This window comes from Epinephelus lanceolatus, chromosome 19 (assembly GCF_041903045.1).
Source record: "Epinephelus lanceolatus isolate andai-2023 chromosome 19, ASM4190304v1, whole genome shotgun sequence".
NCBI lineage: Eukaryota > Metazoa > Chordata > Actinopteri > Perciformes > Serranidae > Epinephelus > Epinephelus lanceolatus.
Genome location: NC_135752.1, coordinates 37,118,618 through 37,140,988, shown reverse-complemented (window position 1 = coordinate 37,140,988; position 22,371 = coordinate 37,118,618). Strand labels below are relative to the sequence as shown.

At 43.7% G+C, this 22,371-nt stretch overlaps 1 protein-coding gene across 3 annotated transcripts in view; it reads left to right on the top strand.

Annotated features, from left to right (window-relative positions):
- shroom3 (shroom family member 3) overlaps positions 1–22,371 on the top strand; it is an 87,209-nt gene extending 64,838 nt beyond the window's left edge. For all 3 annotated transcript variants that reach the window (XM_078161864.1, XM_078161865.1, XM_033647051.2), the window contains 14 exons: positions 1,740–1,889; positions 2,831–3,306; positions 3,420–3,647; positions 3,836–4,028; positions 4,379–4,691; positions 8,200–8,276; positions 11,548–11,639; positions 13,065–13,818; positions 13,924–14,179; positions 15,394–15,539; positions 18,715–18,814; positions 18,949–19,114; positions 19,247–19,368; positions 20,417–22,371. In XM_078161864.1, the coding sequence (XP_078017990.1) occupies positions 1,740–1,889; positions 2,831–3,306; positions 3,420–3,647; positions 3,836–4,028; positions 4,379–4,691; positions 8,200–8,276; positions 11,548–11,639; positions 13,065–13,818; positions 13,924–14,179; positions 15,394–15,539; positions 18,715–18,814; positions 18,949–19,114; positions 19,247–19,368; positions 20,417–20,821 (3,478 nt within the window). In that variant the 3' untranslated portion in view covers positions 20,822–22,371. The remainder of the gene's footprint in view (positions 1–1,739; positions 1,890–2,830; positions 3,307–3,419; positions 3,648–3,835; positions 4,029–4,378; positions 4,692–8,199; positions 8,277–11,547; positions 11,640–13,064; positions 13,819–13,923; positions 14,180–15,393; positions 15,540–18,714; positions 18,815–18,948; positions 19,115–19,246; positions 19,369–20,416) is intronic.

The following is a 22,371-nucleotide window of genomic DNA, read 5'->3' as shown; positions in this document are numbered from 1 at the left end:
AAAAGGTTTTATATTCTAGTTTCTTCAAAATAGCCACCCTTTGCTCTGATTACTGCTTTGCACACTCTTGGCATTCTCTCCATGAGCTTCAAGAGGTAGTCACCTGAAATGGTTTTCCAACAGTCTTGAAGGAGTTCCCAGAGGTGTTTAGCACTTGTTGGCCCCTTTGCCTTCACTCTGCGGTCCAGCTCACCCCAAACCATCTGGATTGGGTTCAGGTCCGGTGACTGTGGAGGCCAGGTCATCTGCCGCAGCACTCCATCACTCTCCTTCTTGGTCAAATAGCCCTTACACAGCCTGGAGGTGTGTTTGGGGTCATTGTCCTGTTGAAAAATAAATGATCGTCCAACTAAACGCAAACCGGATGGGATGGCATGTCGCTGCGGGATGCTGTGGTAGCCATGCTGGTTCAGTGTGCCTTCAATTTTGAATAAATCCCCAACAGTGTCACCAGCAAAACACCCCCACACCATCACACCTCCTCCTCCATGCTTCACAGTGGGAACCAGGCATGTGGAATCCATCCGTTCACCTTTTCTGCGTCTCACAAAGACACGGCGGTTGGAACCAAAGATCTCAGATTTGGACTCATCAGACCAAAGCACAGATTTCCACTGGTCTAATGTCCATTCCTTGTGTTTCTTGGCCCAAACAAATCTCTTCTGCTTGTTGCCTCTCCTTAGCAGTGGTTTCCTAGCAGCTATTTGACCATGAAGGCCTGATTGGCGCAGTCTCCTCTTAACAGTTGTTCTAGAGATGGGTCTGCTGCTAGAACTCTGTGTGGCATTCATCTGGTCTCTGATCTGAGCTGCTGTTAACTTGCCATTTCTGAGGCTGGTGACTCGGATGAACTTATCCTCAGAAGCAGAGGTGACTCTTGGTCTTCCTTTCCTGGGTCGGTCCTCATGTGTGCCAGTTTCGTTGTAGCGCTTGATGGTTTTTGCGACTCCACTTGGGGACACATTTAAAGTTTTTGCAATTTTCCGGACTGACTGACCTTCATTTCTTAAAGTAATGATGGCCACTCGTTTTTCTTTAGTTAGCTGATTGGTTCTTGCCATAATATGAATTTTAACAGTTGTCCAATAGGGCTGTCGGCTGTGTATTAACCTGACTTCTGCACGACACAACTGATGGTCCCAACCCCATTGACAAAGCAAGAAATTCCACTAATTAACCCTGATAAGGCACACCTGTGAAGTGAAAACCATTTCAGGTGACTACCTCTTGAAGCTCATGGAGAGAATGCCAAGAGTGTGCAAAGCAGTAATCAGAGCAAAGGGTGGCTATTTTGAAGAAACTAGAATATAAAACATGTTTTTAGTTATTTCACCTTTTTTTGTTAAGTACATAACTCCACATGTGTTCATTCATAGTTTTGATGCCTTCAGTGAGAATCTACAATGTAAATAGTCATGAAAATAAAGAAAACGCATTGAATGAGAAGGTGTGTCCAAACTTTTGGCCTGTACTGTATGTGATTCAAATATTATTCCAGCAAATGTCTGTATAATAGCATCTGACTGTATGTATCACAATTCCAGCCTATAACTTCACATTTTGTTTGTATCCACTTTTATTTTGCTCCAAACTGACATGCATCACATATTTGTCCCATATATTGCAACATTTGATTTTGTGTCTGAAGTCCTTTCAGGATAGCTAGAGTTAGGCTGAGTCACATTTACTGGACTTGAAGTCCCTGTCAAAAGGTACTTAAATGTCTGTGTGGTGTTCAGGACCCCAGCAGATCCAAGTTCAGCCCTCCAGAGAAGCCGCAGCAGCTTCCAGCTGGAAGAAACCAGGGAGGGCGACAGCAGCAAAGACTTCCCCCGGACACAGGACATCCAGGAGATAATGGGCACCATGCAGGACATGTCCTTGAACAGGTCAGTCTTTCAACACGTCCTTCCACGGACTAGAGTTCCTCAGCAGGTAAGAGTCCTCCAAGTTAAAGTTCTTCAGCAGGTCAGGGTTCCTTAGGTCAAAGTCTTTCTGCAAGTCAGCATCCTCAAACAGGTCAGAGTCCTTCGGCAGATCAGAGTTCTTCCACAGGTCTAAGTCCTCTAGTTCAGAGTCTTTCTGAAAATCAGCATCCTCAAACAGATCAGAGTCCCTCCAGGTCAGAGTTCTTCAGTAGATCAGAGTCCCTCCACAGGTCAAAGGCCTCCAGGTCAGAGTCCTTCTGCAAATACGCATCCTCAAACAGGTCAGAGTCCTCAAGGTCAGACCCCTTCCACAGGTCAGACTCCTTAAGAGTCCTCCGGGTTAGAGTCTTTCAGCAGGTCCGAGTCCTTTAGCAGATCAGGTCCTCAAACAGGTCAAAGTCCTCCAAGAAGTCAGAGTCTTTCAACGAGTCAGAATTGGGGCTGGGTAGCAGTATTTTAAGGGGTACACACTGAATTACGTCAGAACTACCAAGCACTGATTCCTGTAAATCCACTGGAGCCGAATTTCGTTACCCGAGAGAGCATCTGGGTGAGACCTCTGGGGTTAGACCAAAGATGGAAGTGCAGCGAAGCATCTGTCCATCAGCCCCTTAGCTAGCTGTTCTGCCAGCTTTCCAGCAAGCCAAGACAATCAATGCAGCACCGATCTGCTGTGATAGTTTCACCATCTGGTCTATGTGCTTTTCTTTATTATTTTAGTAATAGCCTAGGATCACTGCTAGATGAGTTGAAACACATACACATGCATTCTAGTGCACACCCCAGACATTACTCAGGTACTGCTACTGGTACTAGTTGAAATGTGAATGGTACCCAGCCCTAGCCAGAATCTCATGAGTCTCTCTGAGCCATCCTGACAATGAAAATTTGTCTCTAATCAGATCTTACAGGGACACTTTGAAAGACGCCCAATCCAAGGTCCTACGGTCCACCTCCTTCAGACGGAAAGACCTCAGCTCCTCAATCAGCCCTCCGCCTCCTGCAGCTCCTCCTCCCGTTTCCTCCTCCAGCGGCCATCAACCTCCACCTGTCCCTGCAAAGCACCACTCCCTGGAGAAAAAAGGCCCCAAAACCATGCCCAAACCACAGGGCATCATCATCACACCACAGTCGGCAGCACCGGTCACTTCCCTGCACACCCCGAAGGAGCGGCATGTGGTCAGCCCAGAGACACGAGGCCCGAGCCCCCCAGCTCTCCCCAGTGTCCCACCCGTTGGACATCCTGGTCTGTTACGGATCTGCGGCCGCAAGCGCCTGACAGCAGACCAGAAAAAGCGATCATACTCAGAACCAGAGAACTTGAACGAGTGCGGGGTTTCGGATGCAGAGACTGTTGCCCTCTTCAGGCGTGGAGGAGGTAAATACACTTTAGAAAATGCAGATACAAAAACAGCTGTGAACCAAAACTACTTGAGTCATACAGCAGGATTGGCTGACCACGGCTTTGACGCTGATCTCCCCCTCTTTCAGAGACCAGTGTGGCAGACCGGCGGAAGATGTTCGAGCTTGTTGCAAGTCGAGTTGGGGGCGGGGCTATGCAGAATGCCACATCAAGGCCTGAATTGCGGCAGCTTCAGCATGACGCTCTCGCAGAATACGTGGAGAGGAAGAGAGGCGTGCAAAGAGACAAGGGAGGACAGAGGAGTGGACCAAGGCCCCATAGTGCCTATCTACAGCCTGACAACAGCAACTATATAGGTGGGTGGAGGAAGGGAGGTAAAAGGATGAGTGAGGGGTGATGGTTTGATGTGTGGATGAAGGCTCAGTGACAGGTAAAGCAAATATTTAAGTGACTGACTGTGAGTGGAACAAGTAGATTAATCTCCATCTTCTTTGTTCTTCCTTTTTTTGTTCCTCCTCTTCTTTCCTCTCCTCCTGTCACTCAGACACCCTCAGCCTCTCCTCCACCTCCAGCATGCTCTCCCTGCAGGACTCTGCTGCAGATCGAAGCTTCTCCTCTGGAGAGAGGCGTCCCTGCCCCACTCTCCCTCCTGGAGCTGACCTGTGGAGCCACCAGTCCAACCTCATCTACCCGGGCAGGGTGACCACTCCGAGGGCTCCGGTGCACCCATCCATTAGGTAACCAAAACCAGATACCAGCTACATGTAACACTGATTTTTAGCCAGGATAACACAGTTTCTTTCGGGATGGTCAGTCCACCACTTCGGCCCAGACTGAAGCCATGAAATTTACATTCACCTAAACCTAATGACTTTGGTCACCAGCAGTTCGAAGTTTTTCATTTATCCAGTAATGTAACTGAACATTTGTGGTTTGGAGTGAAATGTCATGAGAACTTTAAGATGGATTGCCTTAAAATGTGGGACAGAATTTCATGTTCACCACATGATGCAATGTAGAAATTTAGATTTTAACATGAAGTTGAATTATTACAGTTTAATAACACCTTTCTGGTTTCTTCTCCCAGTGCTCCTTCTGGCTCCCTTCCTGAGCCCCAGGCACAGATCCCCCAGGACGTGCCCCATGAAACAGGGCTCAGCAGACAGAGTCAGTCCTCCAGCAGAGACTGCAGCCTTGACCTCCAGCAACTGGCTGTAGAGCCTCAGCTCAAGCTGGGACTGTCCCAGCAGCTCAACGGGGCTCTGCAGAGGGCCGGGTCAGCTCGGGGCTCCGGAAAGTCAGCCTCTGCCGAGGATCTCCTGGAGAGATCCGAAGAGATTCCAATGACTCCTCAACACTACCGCTCCCGCTCCTCCCCCACAGTGGAGAGGCTGAACCAGGTAACACAGCACAAACACCAAATGCTAACTCATTTCTGCACCACTCTATTAGCTAGCTAGCCACCCCATCGTCTCTCCATCTCGCTCCCCGCTGCTATGGACTGCTTCCCCCGTTTGAAAAGAAACGCAGCCTCTTCATTTATTTGAATGAGGGCAGTCTGGCGATGCAGCAGGGGCGTCAGCACAGAGGGCAGGATTGGCCAGTGGACTGCAACTGCACAGTATTCAAAAAGGAGCTGTGGTTTACTTTGTAACCTGAAAGCCGTAGTTCTGCTGTTTGCCCTGTGGCTGTTGCGACAAAAGATAAAATAATTAGAATAATAACTTCCCCTCTTTGCTTCTTACAACGGCCACTGTGGAAGAAAACAAGTCGCGATTCATCTTATCAGCTGTATATACATAGTTTCGCTGTCCACTTTGCTCCAAAATTAATTATACATCATCACCTCTGATGGATTGCCAATTAAACTTAATTCACCCCCTCTTGACATCACCATTTATTTGACGACAGTTTGTCATTAAGGGACGTTTAGCCCTGAGTCACACAGGAAATACCCAGAGGTTTCCTGTGAGGTGCCAGAGAGCCGGAGACGGTGGCTGGGCGCTGTCCGATGTGGATGATAGCAAAGATAACACACACACGTACACACACACACACACACACACACACACGTATACATACATCATACACTCATCTACAGAGTTCTTACAAAAATGCAGTAAAAGGATAAATTTGTCTTTAATCTCCTGCAGTGATCAGAGCAGGCGGTGTCACGTAAACATCATTACACTTCTGTCAGACAAACAGACACTCTGTCCTCTTACTGTTCTTTAAACAATAGATTTCACTGCAGGGTCCTACAGTCCGGCTGTTACACTGTTGATGTTTTTAAGTTAAGCAGCTGACAAAGAATTTGCCTTTGAACGCACCAGCAAGGACACGTTCCTGCATCGAAAGAGCTGTATGGCACGTGAGAGATGTAATACTGTGTCGTCTGTGGTGGAGTGGGACAGTGTGAAATGAAGTGATTTTCTTTTTAATGTAAATGCAGATCGGTGTTCGATCACACAAAAAGTTAATGGTGGAGAGCTGAAGCTGTTCGCAGCTCTAACTTGAAGCAGACTTCAGCCCTGTGTTGTGTGTTTTCATTGCGTGACAAGGTCTGTAGTCATACATGTGATTGTTGATGCCCTAGTTTGTACTTATTTTTCAAAACAGGTCGGAGACCTGTAAACAGACAGTCTCAGTGTTTATAGCCAGTCAAGTCAAGTTCATTATATTTAGTTACAGCAATCCTGTAACTGCCTGCTGGCTGTAGCTGAATAGTTAACACACAGACAGACAGACAGACAGACAGACACACACACACAGAGAGTGGTGTCAGGCTCAGTTATTATTACAGCATGAAATAATTAGCAGTCCACCTTAGTGTCTTATTGTGCTGTAATTTATACCAAATTATTAAGAAATGATTACACCCATAAATAAAGTATTACTTTCATAGACTGTTTAAAATGTGGCCACTGTGACATCACTCACTGGTTCTGGTGGGCTCCCATAACGAAGCCTCGAGTTTTGTTTTTTTGTCCATCGCCATCCTGGTCTTTTTGAGCCAGAAGTGATCATATTTGGACGACAGGGTGGAGCTAACCCTAATGCTAGCTGTTGGTTAGCACAGTGCATTAAGTCATAAAACATGTTAGTGCAACTGAAATCATAATTGAAATTAAAATTGAATTGAAAGTGAAATCGAATTTCTTAAAGTCGGACTAACGCACCCAGAAAATGCAATTGAGAGTCGAATTACTCCTGCAGGTATACAGTCAATCAGACCCAAACTGGCCGAGACGCTCTGAGCATGCTCCACAGTTTCCACCCAGGCTTTGACACGAAAGTCGAGTAACATTAAATGTGTAACAGAAGACAAATCCGGTAACAACATGGAGAAATCTACATCCAGAGTTGTGCATTTTTGGACGGACGAGGAGACTCAGTTCATGTTGTCTCAGCTGAAAGAGTTAAATATTTTGAAATACATGGATGGGAGGGAAGCACGCAATGATGACCCGACAACGGCTGATTGTTTGGTCTGTGACGTAATAGGTCAACCAAAGTAAGGTCCAATACTAACAAGCTGAAAGTGGGCATATCTCCACCTATTGTAGTGGAGTCGCACATACTTGGGTCAATAAATGGATTCCCCTCCCGTGCTTGTATACTGGGACAAGGACAGTAGTCCAATTAAATGGTCTAGTCGCGCTGTAACCATAATGATCCCTCTGCTGGTTCACCTACAGATACCTTTGTACGACTTTTACTGCCTTAGATAGTCAAGTTTGATCATCTTCTTGGCGACTTAGCTATAACCGTAGCTCGACTAAACTGTGCATGGAAACATACTGAGTGATAATGTTAATGCTAATTTTTGCTAGTGAAACACAGGCTTAAAACCCATTGAAACAAATTAACATACTGGGAAAAAAATCTGACTCCTTAGAGCGTTTTTGTACAACCAGATGCCGAACAAGTCTTTTTTTAGGCAACTAAAGCGTTACAATTAACTCTCACGGACTGAAAACAAATTGAAATAGCAACAGCTGTGGCTACGCCTATGCTCTCTGAATCTAGGGTTACACCATGGTTGCGTTGCGTTGCGTTGCGTTGCGTTGCGTTACATTATGTTATTGTCCCTGTAGGGAAATTTGTCTTTGACTGAGGAGCTGCACAAAAGCATTCCTGCCTTACAATAGTCCAGAAGGAATGAAAAAAGGAATGAAAAATACTACACATAACAGTGTTGCACATCAGCCATTCATGTTTTATTATTTAAAATCTTAACTGAGGTTGGCACCTCAGCATCTCTCAAAGCGGCCACGACCTTTATTATCCATAACCTTAAGCCTTACATTTAAACTGGTGAATTATATAAATTAGCTAAAGAGACCAAAACCGTTTTTTGTACCAGGCTTTAAACATGTTTATTTCTGCTGTAAAGTTCGACATTTTAACATGGGGTCTATGGGGATTGACTCATTCTTGGAGCCAGCCTCAAGTGGACATTAGAGGAACTGCAGTTAGCTTAATGTTTCAGTCCCTAGAGGTTGCCGCTGGATTACTATATACTTATACAATCATATCTTAAAGGAGAGGATAAAAAAAGATGATCACATTGTTATCTTTATATCAATAATGTTACAGTTATTGAAGTATTCAGATGTTTGTGATAAAAAGGCAAAACCATGTTTGTCATGTTGAGTCAAATGGTTGTGTTGTGGTGTAGTAGACAAAGATTCTACGTTTAAAAAGCTTACTGTGAATTCTCAGTATTCTGGAACAGACTCATGTCAGACTGAACTTGTAGGATTGTGTCACAACATAATGAAATAACAGAAGGTGGGAGATTCATTATGATACCATATGATACGATACAATATGAAAAACTATATGAAATCTAAATAAAGAGAGGGAATATTCTTCCTAAAAGACTAAACTTTGTGTGTGTTTCAGGACTTCCCTTCAGGCAACGTCAGCATGTTTGACGTCTTCATCTCTGAACCTGGACGCCACTCTCTGGCCGAGGACAGGTATGTCACATCTCCATTCAGGCCATTCTTTGACCAGACAGCTGATCCTAGACCAGGTTTTTCCTTGTGGGTTCTCACGGTCATTCATCTGTCCCTCCCTGTCGTCTCATTTATCATGTTTCTCCATCAGTTTAACTAAAAATTTATGAAAGACGGGCAAACAACCTCTTGATCTTTTCTCACAGATGTTTCTGTCTGATGATTCTTTCATGTTGTTCTGTTTACAAAATGAGACGCAGCTTGAACTAGATTCAGCAAAATGTCAGGATGCTGTTTGTTTCCTGCTGACAAACTGAGGGATCATGAGAATTCACATCATTTCTGTGCCGATATTTTAGCTCTCTTCCATAATAGGCTGTTAGCTGTCAGCCAGCGTGCTTGCGCTTTAGGCTCTTTGCTATTTTAAAACCAACTGTGGCCTTATGAGTCCATGTGCCCAGCTGCTGGCACCACACAGAGAGAAAGGAAGTAAGGAATGAGAGGGAAGGAAGGGGAACAGGGGAGGTGAAACACAGAGGGAGAGAAGAAAGATGGAATTATAGGAAGGATAGATGAAGGTAGGAAGATGGAGGGAAAGGAGGTGAAAAGAGGAAGTGTAGAGAGAATATGGTAGGAAAAGAGGAAAGGTAATGCAGAAATGAGATGAGGGATAGAGAGAGTCAGGGGGAATAAAGCTTTTTATACTCATGCAGGCTCCTGTAGATGGTGCATCGGATTGTTGTTTGTTTGCAATATACTCAGAAACGCCAGAGAACATACAAACAAAATATTCTGTAGATAACGAAGAGATCAGTGAGTGCTATCGGAAGAAAGAAAATGGAAGAGTATGCTGCTCGACAACAATTGTAAACACTAAAGATCTGCCAAACATTATTGCCAACTTCCAAGTCAATATTATTTTATACCCACTTGTTGCATGAGGCCAGTTTTTAGCTTTAGTAGCATTCTACACCCTGCAGCAAGCCCAGTGTTCTACTAGTCACGGTCCAACACATGCACACACCCTGACAGGAGGAGAGAGAACATCTTAATGGTCACTGCAGATCAACACAAGGACAATACCAAAAAATATCATAACGCTTGTCATCCCGTTATTTCAAGAGTTTGTTGTCGTCTCTGCATCTTCAGCGCAGCACGTTCAGCAGATTGGGCTACACCCTTTGGTGCGTCATCATGTAAGTGCGCATGGCGGTCCATGATGACGCAGCACGCTGATAGTGATCAACACTCCTCGTTGCAAGTTACACACATCTCTCCCTCTGCGGGGGAGGCAGGCGCAAACACTGCCGACCAAATCACCTTGCAGCCCCTCTCTTTCACTTTAGACCCTTTCCTGCGACACAAAAAAACCTCACTAACATTTGGCTTTTGTTTTTAGCGGAAAATTTTACAATCAGCATTCGCACCCAGGACAAATGACTCTGCAGTAGTCACCGGTATTTATCGGCTCCAGCTCAGATTGTTAGCGATGGGAACATGACATCTGTGTGGATGCACTAATTTTAGCCCCTTTACCGGCAAGATGCAATGACGGGCCACCACAAAGAACCGTCCGTCTACGTCCAAGCAGCGCAGGAACATTGTTCCAAATTAGTCTGCACGGTGTTTGAAAGAGAGGCAGAATAAGTAGGAGATATAAAAAAGATATAACCATTGTAACACTTTCACTGTTCTCTACTGTTTACTATCCTGTTTTCTAGGCAGTCCACAGTGTTGAGCGCGAGTCGTGTATACAGCTCTACTGTTCTGGCAATGGGAAAGGGATCTCTTGTCTATTTCTAGTGGGCGTTCCCATGTTTTAAAAACCTGCAGATGCGCTATTTTGGGGGGAAAAGGGGTGTTTCTCTCATTTTTTGTTCCTCTCTGTCTGTTCTCCACTATATTGCAACTCAAAACACCTCCTGCAGTTTATGCACGAGAACTGCCAGTTTCATAACAACATTAAAAAAAAAAAAAAAAAAAACACTGGTAAAGTGTTGAGAACCCGACCCCATTCAATCTCAGGGGAATATTGAGAAAATACAAACTGGCCCAGCCCGCACCCAGTGAGCAGATCAGGCCCAATCGCACTTGGGGAGTAAAGTCAGAGTTCTACAGTGGGTCTCTTTCTTTCCAGTCATTTCAGACCATTTGACTGTCCCTGCGGCCCCTCAATGAAGAGTCATAGAGATGTTGTGACACTGGTGAACCTGCTCAGCTAGACTCCCCTCATGGCGCCCATGATGAACTAAAAAGCCCAGCCTCAGCAGTGGGCGCCTAGTTACAAAAATTCAGGGGTGCACGACCAAGTGCTGTGACAACTTCCAGTGCCTTGTAAGTAAGGAAAAAGAGGGGATGAAGGGAAGGAGGTAAAAAGAGATGGAATACAAGGCAGCTTTACAAGTGACTTTCTGGAAGCTCCGCGAGGAAGGAGGGAGTACCTCTTGGTATGAAAGGAAAAGGATGGAGAAGAGGGTAAGGTAAGAAAGGAGACAAAGGAGTCAAGGGTTCAGATGATAGGAAAGAAACAAGAGAAGAAGGAGCTAAGAGGAGTGAAAGAATTCAATGGGAGGAGGAGAGAAAGGGAGGGGTGAGGAAGAGGAGTTAAAGAAGGGAGGAACTGAGGAATTTAAGGAAGCAGCTGAAGCAGCTTCCAGAGAAAACTCCCCTGGCATGGGGACAGAAAAATAAACAAAATACCAACTCCGGTCCACAGGGACTTGTTCACTTAAAACTCTTAAATATGTTTGCTCTTAAAATGTAAAGGTCAGGGGTCACTTCAGGAATCCTGTGTGTGTTTACACAGATCTGTCTTGCGTCTGAATATAACCAGGGACATGAACGCACCATCACTGAGTGCTGACCTTTAGTAATCAGCCCATGAGATCAGACATGAATGATCGCTGTGAGGAAACTGGACTGTAGAAACAACATGACAAACCTAATACAGAGCATACTTGAAAGCCCATAATAAACTGTTTGTACTACAAATTATATAAACTTTATATGTCTCATTTTCCAAATCATCAGTTTTTAGATTTTTTTTCCATCCATCCAGGCAGTGTAAAGTTGTGTTGACATCCTCTAGAGGCTGCAGTGTTCATCACAGCCACAATATGAAAGTGTTAAACAGACCAAACAACATACTGATGGTTTAGCTATTGTAAGAGGTGAAACAAATAGATCCAAACACCAAGTAGTTAAACTGAACACTTTAACTATCTGTTGACTTGTTCCTCCCTTTCTTTAATTTTTTCCTTATCTGTCTGTCTGTCTGTCTGTCTATCTTCAGACCTGCAGAAGTCCAGCTACCAGGCGGCCTCATCTCACCTCAACACTCCCGAAACAGTCTTAACACCGTCCAGCCTGCAGGACCTTGGCAAGGTAAGCAAAACTAAAAAAAAAAAAAAAGACTTCACTACACCCACGTAGTTAGCAAACTTTTGGCCTCCTCTCAACTCCTTGAAAGATGTGCAGACTAGTTCACTTCAACCAAAGAATCCTCTGTCCTTATCTGGCTTTTTCATTTGATTGATCATCAGCTGAGGATGAAGGAAGCAGCCAGTTAAGGCAAAAATTAGAGATAAACAAATGCACACATACACTTGCTTTCAGGAATTTCCTGCTAAAAGAAAAGCTAAAATCTGTTAGCGATGTGGACCATTAAGGTTAAAAGTAAAAGGCTTTGTTTTTTGCCTATTCTGTCTGTCTTCATACTTGAATTGGATACTCTTTGTTGTAGTACCTAGTTCTAGACTTTGTCTTCATACCTGGATCTCACTCTACCTTTGTCTTCATACCTGGATCTCACTCTACCTTTGTCTTCATACCCTAGTTCTGGCTCTGCCTTTGTCTTCATACCTTATTCTGGCTCTGCCTTTGTTGCCATACCCTAGTTCTGGCTCTGCCTTTGTCTTCATACCTAGTTCTGGCTCTACCTTTGTTGCCATACCCTAGTTCTGGCTCTGCCTTTGTCTTTATACGTAGTTCTGGCTCTGCCTTTGTCTTCATATGTAGTTCTGGCTCTATCTTTGTCTTCATATGTAGTTCTGGCTCTGCCTTTGTCTTCATACCTAGTTCTGGCTCTACCTTTGTTGCCATACCCTAGTTCTGGCTCTGCCTTTGTCTTCATACGTAGTTCTGGCTCTACCTTTGTCTTCATACGTAGTTCTGGCTCTATCTTTGTCTTCATATGTAGTTCTGGCTCTGCCTTTGTCTTCATACGTAGTTCTGGCTCTACCTTTGTCTTCATACGTAGTTCTGGCTCTATCTTTGTCTTCATATGGAGTTCTGGCTCTGCCTTTGTCTTCATACGTAGTTCTGGCTCTACCTTTGTCTTCATACGTAGTTCTGGCTCTACCTTTGTCTTCATACCTAGTTCTGGCTCTACTTTTGTTGTAGTACCCAGTTATGTCTCTGCATTTCTTGCCTTACCCTAGTTCTGGCTCTCCCTTTGTCTTCATACCTAGTTCTGACTTTCCTTTTGTTGTCATACCTGGTTCTGGCTGTACCATTCTCACCTTACCCTGTTTCTGGCTCTACCTTTGTTGCAATACCTAGTTCTAGCTGAACCTTTGTCGTTGTACCTAGCTCTGACTCTCCCTTTGTCTTCATATGTAGTTCTGGCTTTACCTTTGTTGTAGTACCTAGTCCTGGCTCTACCTTTGTGAATAAAAACTAAGATATAATCTAAAGCTTTGAAAAAGTAAACAAGCAAAACTTTTCTCTAGCACTGACAAAGTGCAGTGGAAATAGGTCTGGCTACACAGGACTACTCCTCTCTGACCCTTCCTTGTGTTCTGATCCTAGACCAAGGCTCCTCCCACACTCCAGTCACTCGTAGGGAGCAAAAGAGGAACAGCGAGCGGCAGCGGGCCTACAGCGCCTCCACCTTGGCAGCCTCCGTTGGCCTGCCCTGCCCCCTTTCCCCCCCTGGAACTCAGGGTGCTAGCAACGCTGAGTGGCAGGCAAGCGAGAGGCTGAGCAAGGCCAACCTGGATGCCATCACCTTCCCAGGCATCCCACAACCACCCACAAATGATAGTAATGGCAGTAACACTGCTGACAACAATGAAACCCTGGTGATGGAAAGACAGACAAGACACAGTTTGAGTGATGCCAGCATACTAGAAGACACCGCAGAGGACACGTATAGAGAGAGAGCCTTCAGTTTAGAGATGAGAAGAGGGTATTCTGCAGAAGTCGCCAAACGAGTTTCACCAGTGATGCAGACACCCTTGCCCCATTTCCAGCTTGCATCCCCACCAGACAGGAAGGACAGCAGGAGCATGGCATCATCTCCTCCGCCTTCCTCCCATTCGTCCAGTCCCCAGCCCCTGTCCTCATTGCGAATATCTGAGTCCAGCTTCTTCAGCTTCACTGACCAACCACTAGAATCCTCCACAGGCCTATCGCAGGACAACTTTGACGAGGTCTTCCTCCAAAATCCTGCCCCTCCGTCACCTCCTCCGCCAATCAAAGAGACAAGCATCTTGGAGGACTTCCCTCCTCCACCTCCTCCCCATGAATTGCAGCAGGAAGCTGGACACCAGAATGTGGGAAGGTTTGTTGTACAATATTTTCATATTTAAACTGGAATTTAAATATTATTAGCATGGACCTTTTTTTAAAAAAAAATCTCTGTTTTCTTCTCTGTCTTCAATCCTAGTATGGAGTTCTTAAACAACTCCATCATTCCAACCAGGAAGTTATCCCTCCAGTCCCCTCCAAAGTCCCCTACCTCCTCCGTCGTTCCTTCGTCTGTGCCCATCCCAACTCCTTCCCTAAAGCCACAGCCCTCCACCATCACCTCTATTACCACATCCACCACAGCCGAGGACAGCCTAGGTCTTGAGTACCAGCCAATACCTAAGAGGGAAAAGACATCAGAGGAGCTGCGAGTGGAGGTGCTGGCCCGGCAGCTGGTGGGTATCCGGATTCAGCAGTTTATCTCTGATTCTACCTTTGTTGACATCATTTTGACATTACTTTTGTTTTCATACCTAAGTCTGAATCTGCCTTTGTAGTCATATAGTTTCAACTCTTCCTTTGTTGTCATTCCTAGTTCTGACATGATCAGTGTACCTAGTTCTCACTCTTCCTTTGCCAACACACTTACTTCTGACAATCTCTGTCATACTTAGTTCTTACTCTCCTTTTGTCTTCATACCTAGTTCAGTCTCTTTGTTTATGGTACTCATACCTAGTTCAGACTTTATCTCTGACAAATACCACATTCTCACTCTACCTTTATTGCTGTCCCAACTTCTGACTCTACCTTCGTCATAATACCTAGTACCTTTCTCGCTGTACCTACTTCTGACGCTACCTTTGTTGCAGTACTCAGTTCTGACTCTGCCTTTCTCATCGTATCTAGCTTCGACTCTACCTTTGTCTTGGTAGCCAGTTCTGATTCTACCTTTCTCGCTGTACCTAGTTCTGACTCTACCTTTGTTGTACTGGTTAGTTTTGACTCTACCTTTTTCACAGTAGCTATGTCTAACTTTATCGTTGTCGTAGTACCTGGTTCTGACTTTACCTTTGTTTTTGTACCTAGGCCTTACTCTACCTTTTTTGTTGTACTTAGTTCTAACTCTAGCTTTGTCGTAGTAGCTAGTTTTGACTCTATCTTTGTCGTAGTACCTGGTTCTGACTCTACCTTTGTAGTAGTACCTAGATGTGACTCTGCCTTTCTTGCATTACCTAGTTCTGACTCAACCTTTCCCTTTGTCATACTCAATCCTTCCTTTCTCGCTGTACCTAATTCTGACTCTACCGTTCTCGCCCTGCTTAGTTTTGACTGCATTCCTTTCTTGCCGCACCTGGTTCTTACTCTGGCTTTCTCTCTAGTTCTGACTCTATCTTTTTAGCCAGACCTAGTTCTGACTTTACCTTTGTCATAGTATCTAGTTCAGACTACCTTTGACAAATACCAACTTCTGACTCTCCCTTTGTCTTAATGTCTAGTTCAGCTCCATGTTTGTTGTAAGGTCTGACTCTACCTATGTTGTAGTAACTAGTACTGACTCTACATTTGACATAGTACCTAGCTCTGGTTCTACTTTTCTCGCAATACCTAGTTCTGTTTCTGTCTTTATTGTCTTGCGTACTTTGATTCCTCCTTTTTCATTGTTTCCAGATGTCACAGGACAGCTCTCTGGCACCTCTCCTGGACACGTGGGGGGGTAAATCCACTGTGGACCTAATGGAGGAGATATTTCCAAACAGCAAATTGGTTGATAAATCACCATGGCAGCGCAGGGGCAGCAGCAGATTGGATGACAGGTAATTCTTTCATGTGTTTTGCCTTTGAATATTCTTAAACATTTTAGTGTATTTTAAATATACAAAGACACTGAATTTTAATATTTAGCATAGTGACACTCCTCCTTTTTCGGTAAATATTTTTAATTTATTTGCCTGCAAACATAAACATTAAAGAGAGATTTAAATTAGCCTTTTTAGTGAAACACTGTTCACGCTCTTGGTTTGACCATGTTGGTTTATTTGGGATGTAGATATTTAGGGGAATTTTCCTACTTAACTCAAAATGGTACAACTCTGATTACTGATTACTTCTACTATCACTCTGCCCACCCAGTTACACATTGAATTTCCTTTCAAGTGCTTTATGTAACACAAGGTGAAAGACCTTCATGTTGAGTGTGTTTATTTAGCCATGGAACCAAACTTGCAGAAATTGACTTTATGTAACTGAAGGATAAGATGAACATTGGGGTAAAAGGACATCCTGTAAACCATCGTTTGTCATTCTTGCTGTGTTTGCTGACAGCCTCCTTTTCCTATCTGCTGCTGACACATCACAAACCTCTGTTGTCTCTGCATGTTGTGGCCTTTAAAGTCAGTGATATATTGAATGTGTTCTGTGTTGTTGAACATGATGTTCAAGGGAGGAATGTTTCCTCGATGAAACAAAGGTAAACAACCATCCATCTAGAGACAGCATCTCTCTGTTATACATGCTCGGTCACATCTGTTGCAGGAAGGTGGTGTTTTGTTTTGACCTCTGACCCCGGTGAAACATATTTTGCAGCTACAGTGTTTATGATGTTGCCTCCATGTGCGAGTTGGATGTAGTTTTTCCTAAGTTGGAACAAATGTTTTCTTTAGGTCTGTTGTTGTTTCTGAAAATGAGAGTCTGCCCAGCGTATTTCCAGAAACTTTCAATCAATCAATCAAATATATTTTGGGTTCAGAAAATAAAATTAGACATTTATGGTGTGTGATGAGAAGTTTTTCTGTAAGTCATGATGAGAAAGTATTTCAAAATAATGAGAAATAGTCTCAAAATAAGGTGTTAGTATATCAGTCTCAAAATGATGGCTTATCTCAAAATAATGACTTAGTATGCCAAAATAATGAGCAAGTTTCTTAAAAGTATGAGTTCATATCTTAAAATAATGAGAACCTTTCTTAAAATATTGACTTAGTATCTCAAAATAATGATTTATCTCAAAGTAATGACTTACTATGTCAAAATAATGAGAAGCTTTCTCAAAATAATGAGAAACTTTCTTAGAAGAAGGTGTTAGCATCTCAAAATAATGAGTTATTGTCTTAAACATTGGCTTGCTTATGTCAAAATGACAATTTATTTCAAAATAATGTCTCAGTATGTCAAAATAATGAGAAACTTTCTCAAAATAAGGTGTGAGCACCTCGAAATAATGAATTATTTTCTCAAACAATGATGTACTTATCTTGAAATGACAACTTAAGATAATGACAAGCTCTCTCAATATAATTGAGATTGTTTCTCAAAATAATGAAACACTATCAAATAATGAAGAATTTTCTCAAAAAATATGAGATCATATCTCAAAATAATAAGAAACCTTCTCAAAATGAGTTTGTATCTCAAGATAATGACTTAGTATCACTACCCATTATTTTGAGATAAGTAAGTCATTATTTCGAGTTACCAAGTAATTATCTCAAGAAGGTTTCTCATCATATCACTCACAGGATCTCTTTCTTTTTTGTTTCTTTCATCACACTGTTGAAAATGGGCTTTCATAGGACGTTGAGATGATAGAGCAAAATATATTTAGTTTAGTGGCTTTGTCACCAGATCAGTGCAGCAGGTGCATCAGGGTTTAACCCTGGATGTAGCTGTAGATGGCTAGCTTTCATCTACCTTCCTAGAAGCCTTAAAAATTGGTAGATTACTTGGTCAGTGAACACAACACCAGATGTATTTGACTTGCTGGAGGTCTGGGAACAGGCCAGAGTGGTGATGTAACATGAAGGTAAAAATGTGATGACTGAGTGTTGAAGTTAGACGGCGTTGGCGTTGTCAGCCAGGACAGGAGAGACCAGACAAACCTGATCAACGTTTCTCAACAGCAGAGTGTGGAGAGAGTCCAACCACAGAGATTGTTTCTGTAAACTTCACCACACAGATGGATCATAGAAGAACTGTGGATAAAAAGAAAACATCACTTAGCTGTAAACTGTTAAAGGTTTTTAATGCCTACATGACTACAAGGCCGATGTCTGGGTTCAGAGGACAGACTTGTTACTGCCCTTCCTGCCACATCAGATGGATGTTTTGTCTTCCTCTCACAGTTGGATCGCTTCCTGTAGTCTAAACAGCTGAACAATGCTGACACCTAGTGGACAGAGAGAGGCTGACTGTTTTTACTGATACTCATAGTTTTTTTATTGACTGAATATTAAAAACATAAAGTCAAACTCTTAACAATACTAAACAGTAAAATACAGTTACACAATTTTCACAGTAGTTTCTGTCTATCTTTTCCTTTTCTGTTCACTTTTATTTTGTCAGTTTTAATGGTCTTTAAACCTGCATTACTTTCTTTGGCTACAGCTTCTGATCTTGTTCTTTGTTTTTATATGCTTCACTGATTTTCTTCAGGCTGTCTCCAGGTCCTTAAAAAGTGTCTTCAGTTTTATAAATATATGCTCTTAAAAGTCATTAAATTGTTTTAATTATGAGGTCCTTATTGCCACAAATATTTTACCTTCTTTCATGTATTTATCTTTTTATTTCTTTTTGTCAAAATGTGCACAAAGGTTCAAATTTCTAATGTCACAAATCTTTAAACCTACCTCTGAACTTTAAACAGTCTTTGTACTTTATACTTGGAAAGATGTAGCTCAACCTAACTCACTCTAATTACCATATTCCTACGTAAAACTACCTCTGCACAGGGCCATATATATACTACTCACCTTTATATTTACCTGCAATGCTTGAATAAGGAAAAAAATGTCAAAATTTTGTTGTCTTGAGGTCTTAAAAAGCATTAAATTCAGGTGTCTGATACCTCTGGACGCCCTGTTTTAGAAAGTCTCCACCAACAGCAGCAGCAGTGTCAACAGTCCTCAAGAATCTTGAGGAAATAGCATCTCAAAGTAAATAAATAATTAAATAAATTTGAAATTTAGGTTTTTAATAATGTTGTTCACTTTCTAGGATCCAAGATGGCGTTTGTGATCCTGCTCAGAGCATGACAACAGATCAGCAGAAGGAGACCGATCTGGATGAGGAAGAGAAAGACCTCAACACCAGGAAGGTGAAACACAGATTCCTTATAAAAGTCTATATTCATATTGTTATCATTGGACTTTTGTTTTCATCTAAACGTCATAGTTTCAAGTACACTTTAATAACAGCAGTGTATCCTTGTGTTTCTCACCCTGTTTCCAGGTGGAGCTGTGTGAGGCTCTGAGGGGCAGCGTGGCGGCCCTGCGGCAGGAGAAGGAGGCGCTGTGTGAGGAGCAGAAATGTCACCAGGCGCTCGGGGCGAGCATCGAAACACTGGTGCAGGAACGCCTCAAAACCAACGAGAGGGACAAGTACAGCATGTTCATCGGTACGACACCTGTCACTTTATTAGAAATAAAAGCAGCACAATAAGGATTATCTTATTAATATTCAGTCACTACAGTTCCATTGGGGTTTGGTGATGTCAGAAACTGAGATGTGGACCTGGTTGTGTTTGCAGGAGATCTGGAGAAGATCGTGAACCTGCTGCTGTCTCTGTGCAGCCGGCTGGCGAGGATCGACAGGTCGCTGCTCGCTCTGGAGAGAGAGGACATGACGCAGGAGGACAGAGCGGATGAGAGGGTGAGACAGGATGGGATCTACCTGTCTTACACTCTGTTTACCTGTTATCATGTCAGACTGTTTACCTGCCCATCCATCTGTAGCTGAGCCTGCACAGGACTCATATTATCAGGGTTCAAAGGGACAAATCAAAAATGCATATTTCTCCTCTCACCTGTAGAGCTGTTTATCAGTCTAGATAGTTGGTGTGAGTTGTTAAGTGTTGGAGATATCAGCCGTAGAGATGTTTACCCTCTTTCTAATATAATAGCTAGATGACTCTCAGCTTGTGGTGCTCAAAGTGCCAAAAAATACATTTGAAAACATCAATGTCTCTTTCCAGAAATCATGACCTGGTTACTCAAGATAATCCACAGACCTTGTTGTGAGCAGTTTCATGCAGGAACTATTTTCTCTCTGCCAAGAGATGTAAACATTAATGGCGTCCTCCTCGGCTGAGCTGTAGCGCTAGCTAGCTCAGTGGCGCTAGATGTGCTTTTCCAACTCTGACCTGTCAAAATGTCCACTGTGAAAATGTCTAGTTTGTGCCAGTCCATCGTGTTAGTGGACCAAGGTGACTGCCAAGAACTCTAGAACCACACTGCTAAAAGTTTCAGTTGTAGTCCATTTAGATGTTGACATGAGGGTCACAGACTAGAATCAAAGCTATGGCCACTGCGGCAAAGACCTAAGCTTAGTACATGTGGCACCCGCTCTACCAAGTGAGCTACTGAGTGCCCTGACATGACAGATTTAAAGTATCTAACTGTAAAGCAAAGAATCTCTGTCCCTCTGTCTGTCCGTATATCTCAGGAAACATTCATTCGATGTACTTCACACTTGGCAGGTGTATTGCTGAGGACCTAAGGATGTGCAGCGTCAAATCTGGTGCAGTCTAGACTTGTGGGGCGGGGCTTCAGAGATATTTCAGTGGTGTTTCTGACTGCGAGTAGTGATTAGTGATTTACTCTATATACCCTTTCTCCAACAGGAAATGTTGGTAGTTGCAGTGACAGTATATAAGATTGTTTGTGAGCTGATAAATACTCAGTTGTCTCCTTCCTCTCAGGACTGCCTCCATCACAAGCGCTCTCTGCTCCTCGGTCAAACCGAAGACGCCCGGGAGCTGAAGGAGAACCTGGACCGGCGGCAGCGCGTGGTCCACGGCATCCTGTCCGGCTACCTCACCGAACCACAGCTCCAGGACTACCGCCACTTCGTCAGCACCAAACCCTCCCTTCTGATTCGCCAGAGGCACCTAGACGACCTCATACGGCAGGAGGAGGAGCAGCTGACGCGACTGGTCGAGAGCCTGCCGCAGGAGCTGGCGGAGGCTCACGGTTGGTCGAGAGGGGGTCTGTTCCCATCGCCGAGCCCCGCCCACTGCTCCTCCCCTTTCCCACCGCTGCTGCCACCCTCTGTGATCCCAGGCCCCGGCCATGTAGTCCGCTCCACCACTGTGACGTCACTGTGATGTCACGGACAGGCCGCTGTTCTGAGCGGCAGTGAAGGGTAGAAAATGAAGAAGAGACAGCTGGCTCCCTAAAAACTTGCTCTGAGCTCTGAACTGAAGGAGCTGTACATGAAGGAAGCGTCGGCCTGAAACAGGCTCCGTTCACACTGAAACTATGCAGACTTCACACATGAAGAAGAGAAACCTTTAACGTGCCTCATTCTGTTCACACGTGACTGTGCGTTACACTTCTGTTCACCTCGACATCAGCGACCAGCGCTGTGTGGAATAAAGCTACTGCTGCCAACATTTCTAATGACCCTCTGGGAGGTTCACCATCAGATGCTCCAAAGGACAATTCCAGTGTTGTGGGTAGCTTCCTGAGGTTTTCTAACCCTCATCATGTTCGACATATGTTTCTAAATATTCCTCTCAGTCCAGATGAGCGCGGAGCTTTAAGGCTGTAAACGTTAAAATCAGCTTTTTATGTTTCATTTCCAGATAGATGAGATTACAGGGGACCTTAAAGGGATAGTTCAGATTTTTTAAGTGAGGGGTGTATGAGGTATTTATCCATACTCAGTGTATTACCTACAGTAGATGGCGGTTTGCTTGCGCCCAGTTTGGAGATGCAGACAGAAATACAGCCATGGAAGCGAAGCAATGCACTGCTGTGGACGGGGCAGCAACACAATGTATTTCAGCCACCTAAAAAAATTGATATCAGTTTAAGTGTGCGATATATTTAGAGTATTTTCATGGCTTTACTTTGCTGTCAGACAGTGCTTTCTGACAGGAAAGTGCAGCCATTGTATCTCTCTCTTCAAAGCCACCAGACTCCACTGAGAAAAACAGTGATTTAACACTGCTAAACACAGGAGCTGCTGGTCTACCACTGCCTTGATAAGTGAGTTTCAGTGGTGTAAATTTGGATAGTGAAGGCAGTGTGGTTGCACTGGGGCCCGAGTGCCACCTGGAAATTCGCTCATGTTCAAAGACGAACTAATTGAAATCAGTGTGATTTATATATATACCTTCAAAAAGGCAAACCGATCTTCGTCATGGTTTTCTTTGTGGTGAGATATTCAGTATCAATCTGTAAGAAAATTATATATTATATGTATTTATTCTACCTTGTGCCATTTTTACTTCCACAGATATTCAGTGTCAGCAACTATACGCAACCAAAGTGTCTCGGCTGAAAGAAACGCATCTCCAAAGTGCTCTCGCACTCCCAGCTTGGTGGAGACGAGGCTTTAAATATGTTTTGCAGCGGCCCCCATCCACAGCAGTACATCACTTTAGTTCCATGTCGGTACTCCTGCCTGCTTCTACTGGGGGCATGCCGACTGACATCTACTGTAGGAAATACACTGACTATGGATAAGTACCTCGTACAAACCCACTTCAAAAAATCTGAACCGTCCCTTTAAGTTCCCCAGTTTCGACCCTACATTCACCAACATCATGAAAACTCCTCGACACCAGAGAGTCTTAATCAAACTGACTGTAATGCTGGCACAGACTTTCTATACATCAGCCTGAATCATAAATAAAAGGAGAGAAATTTA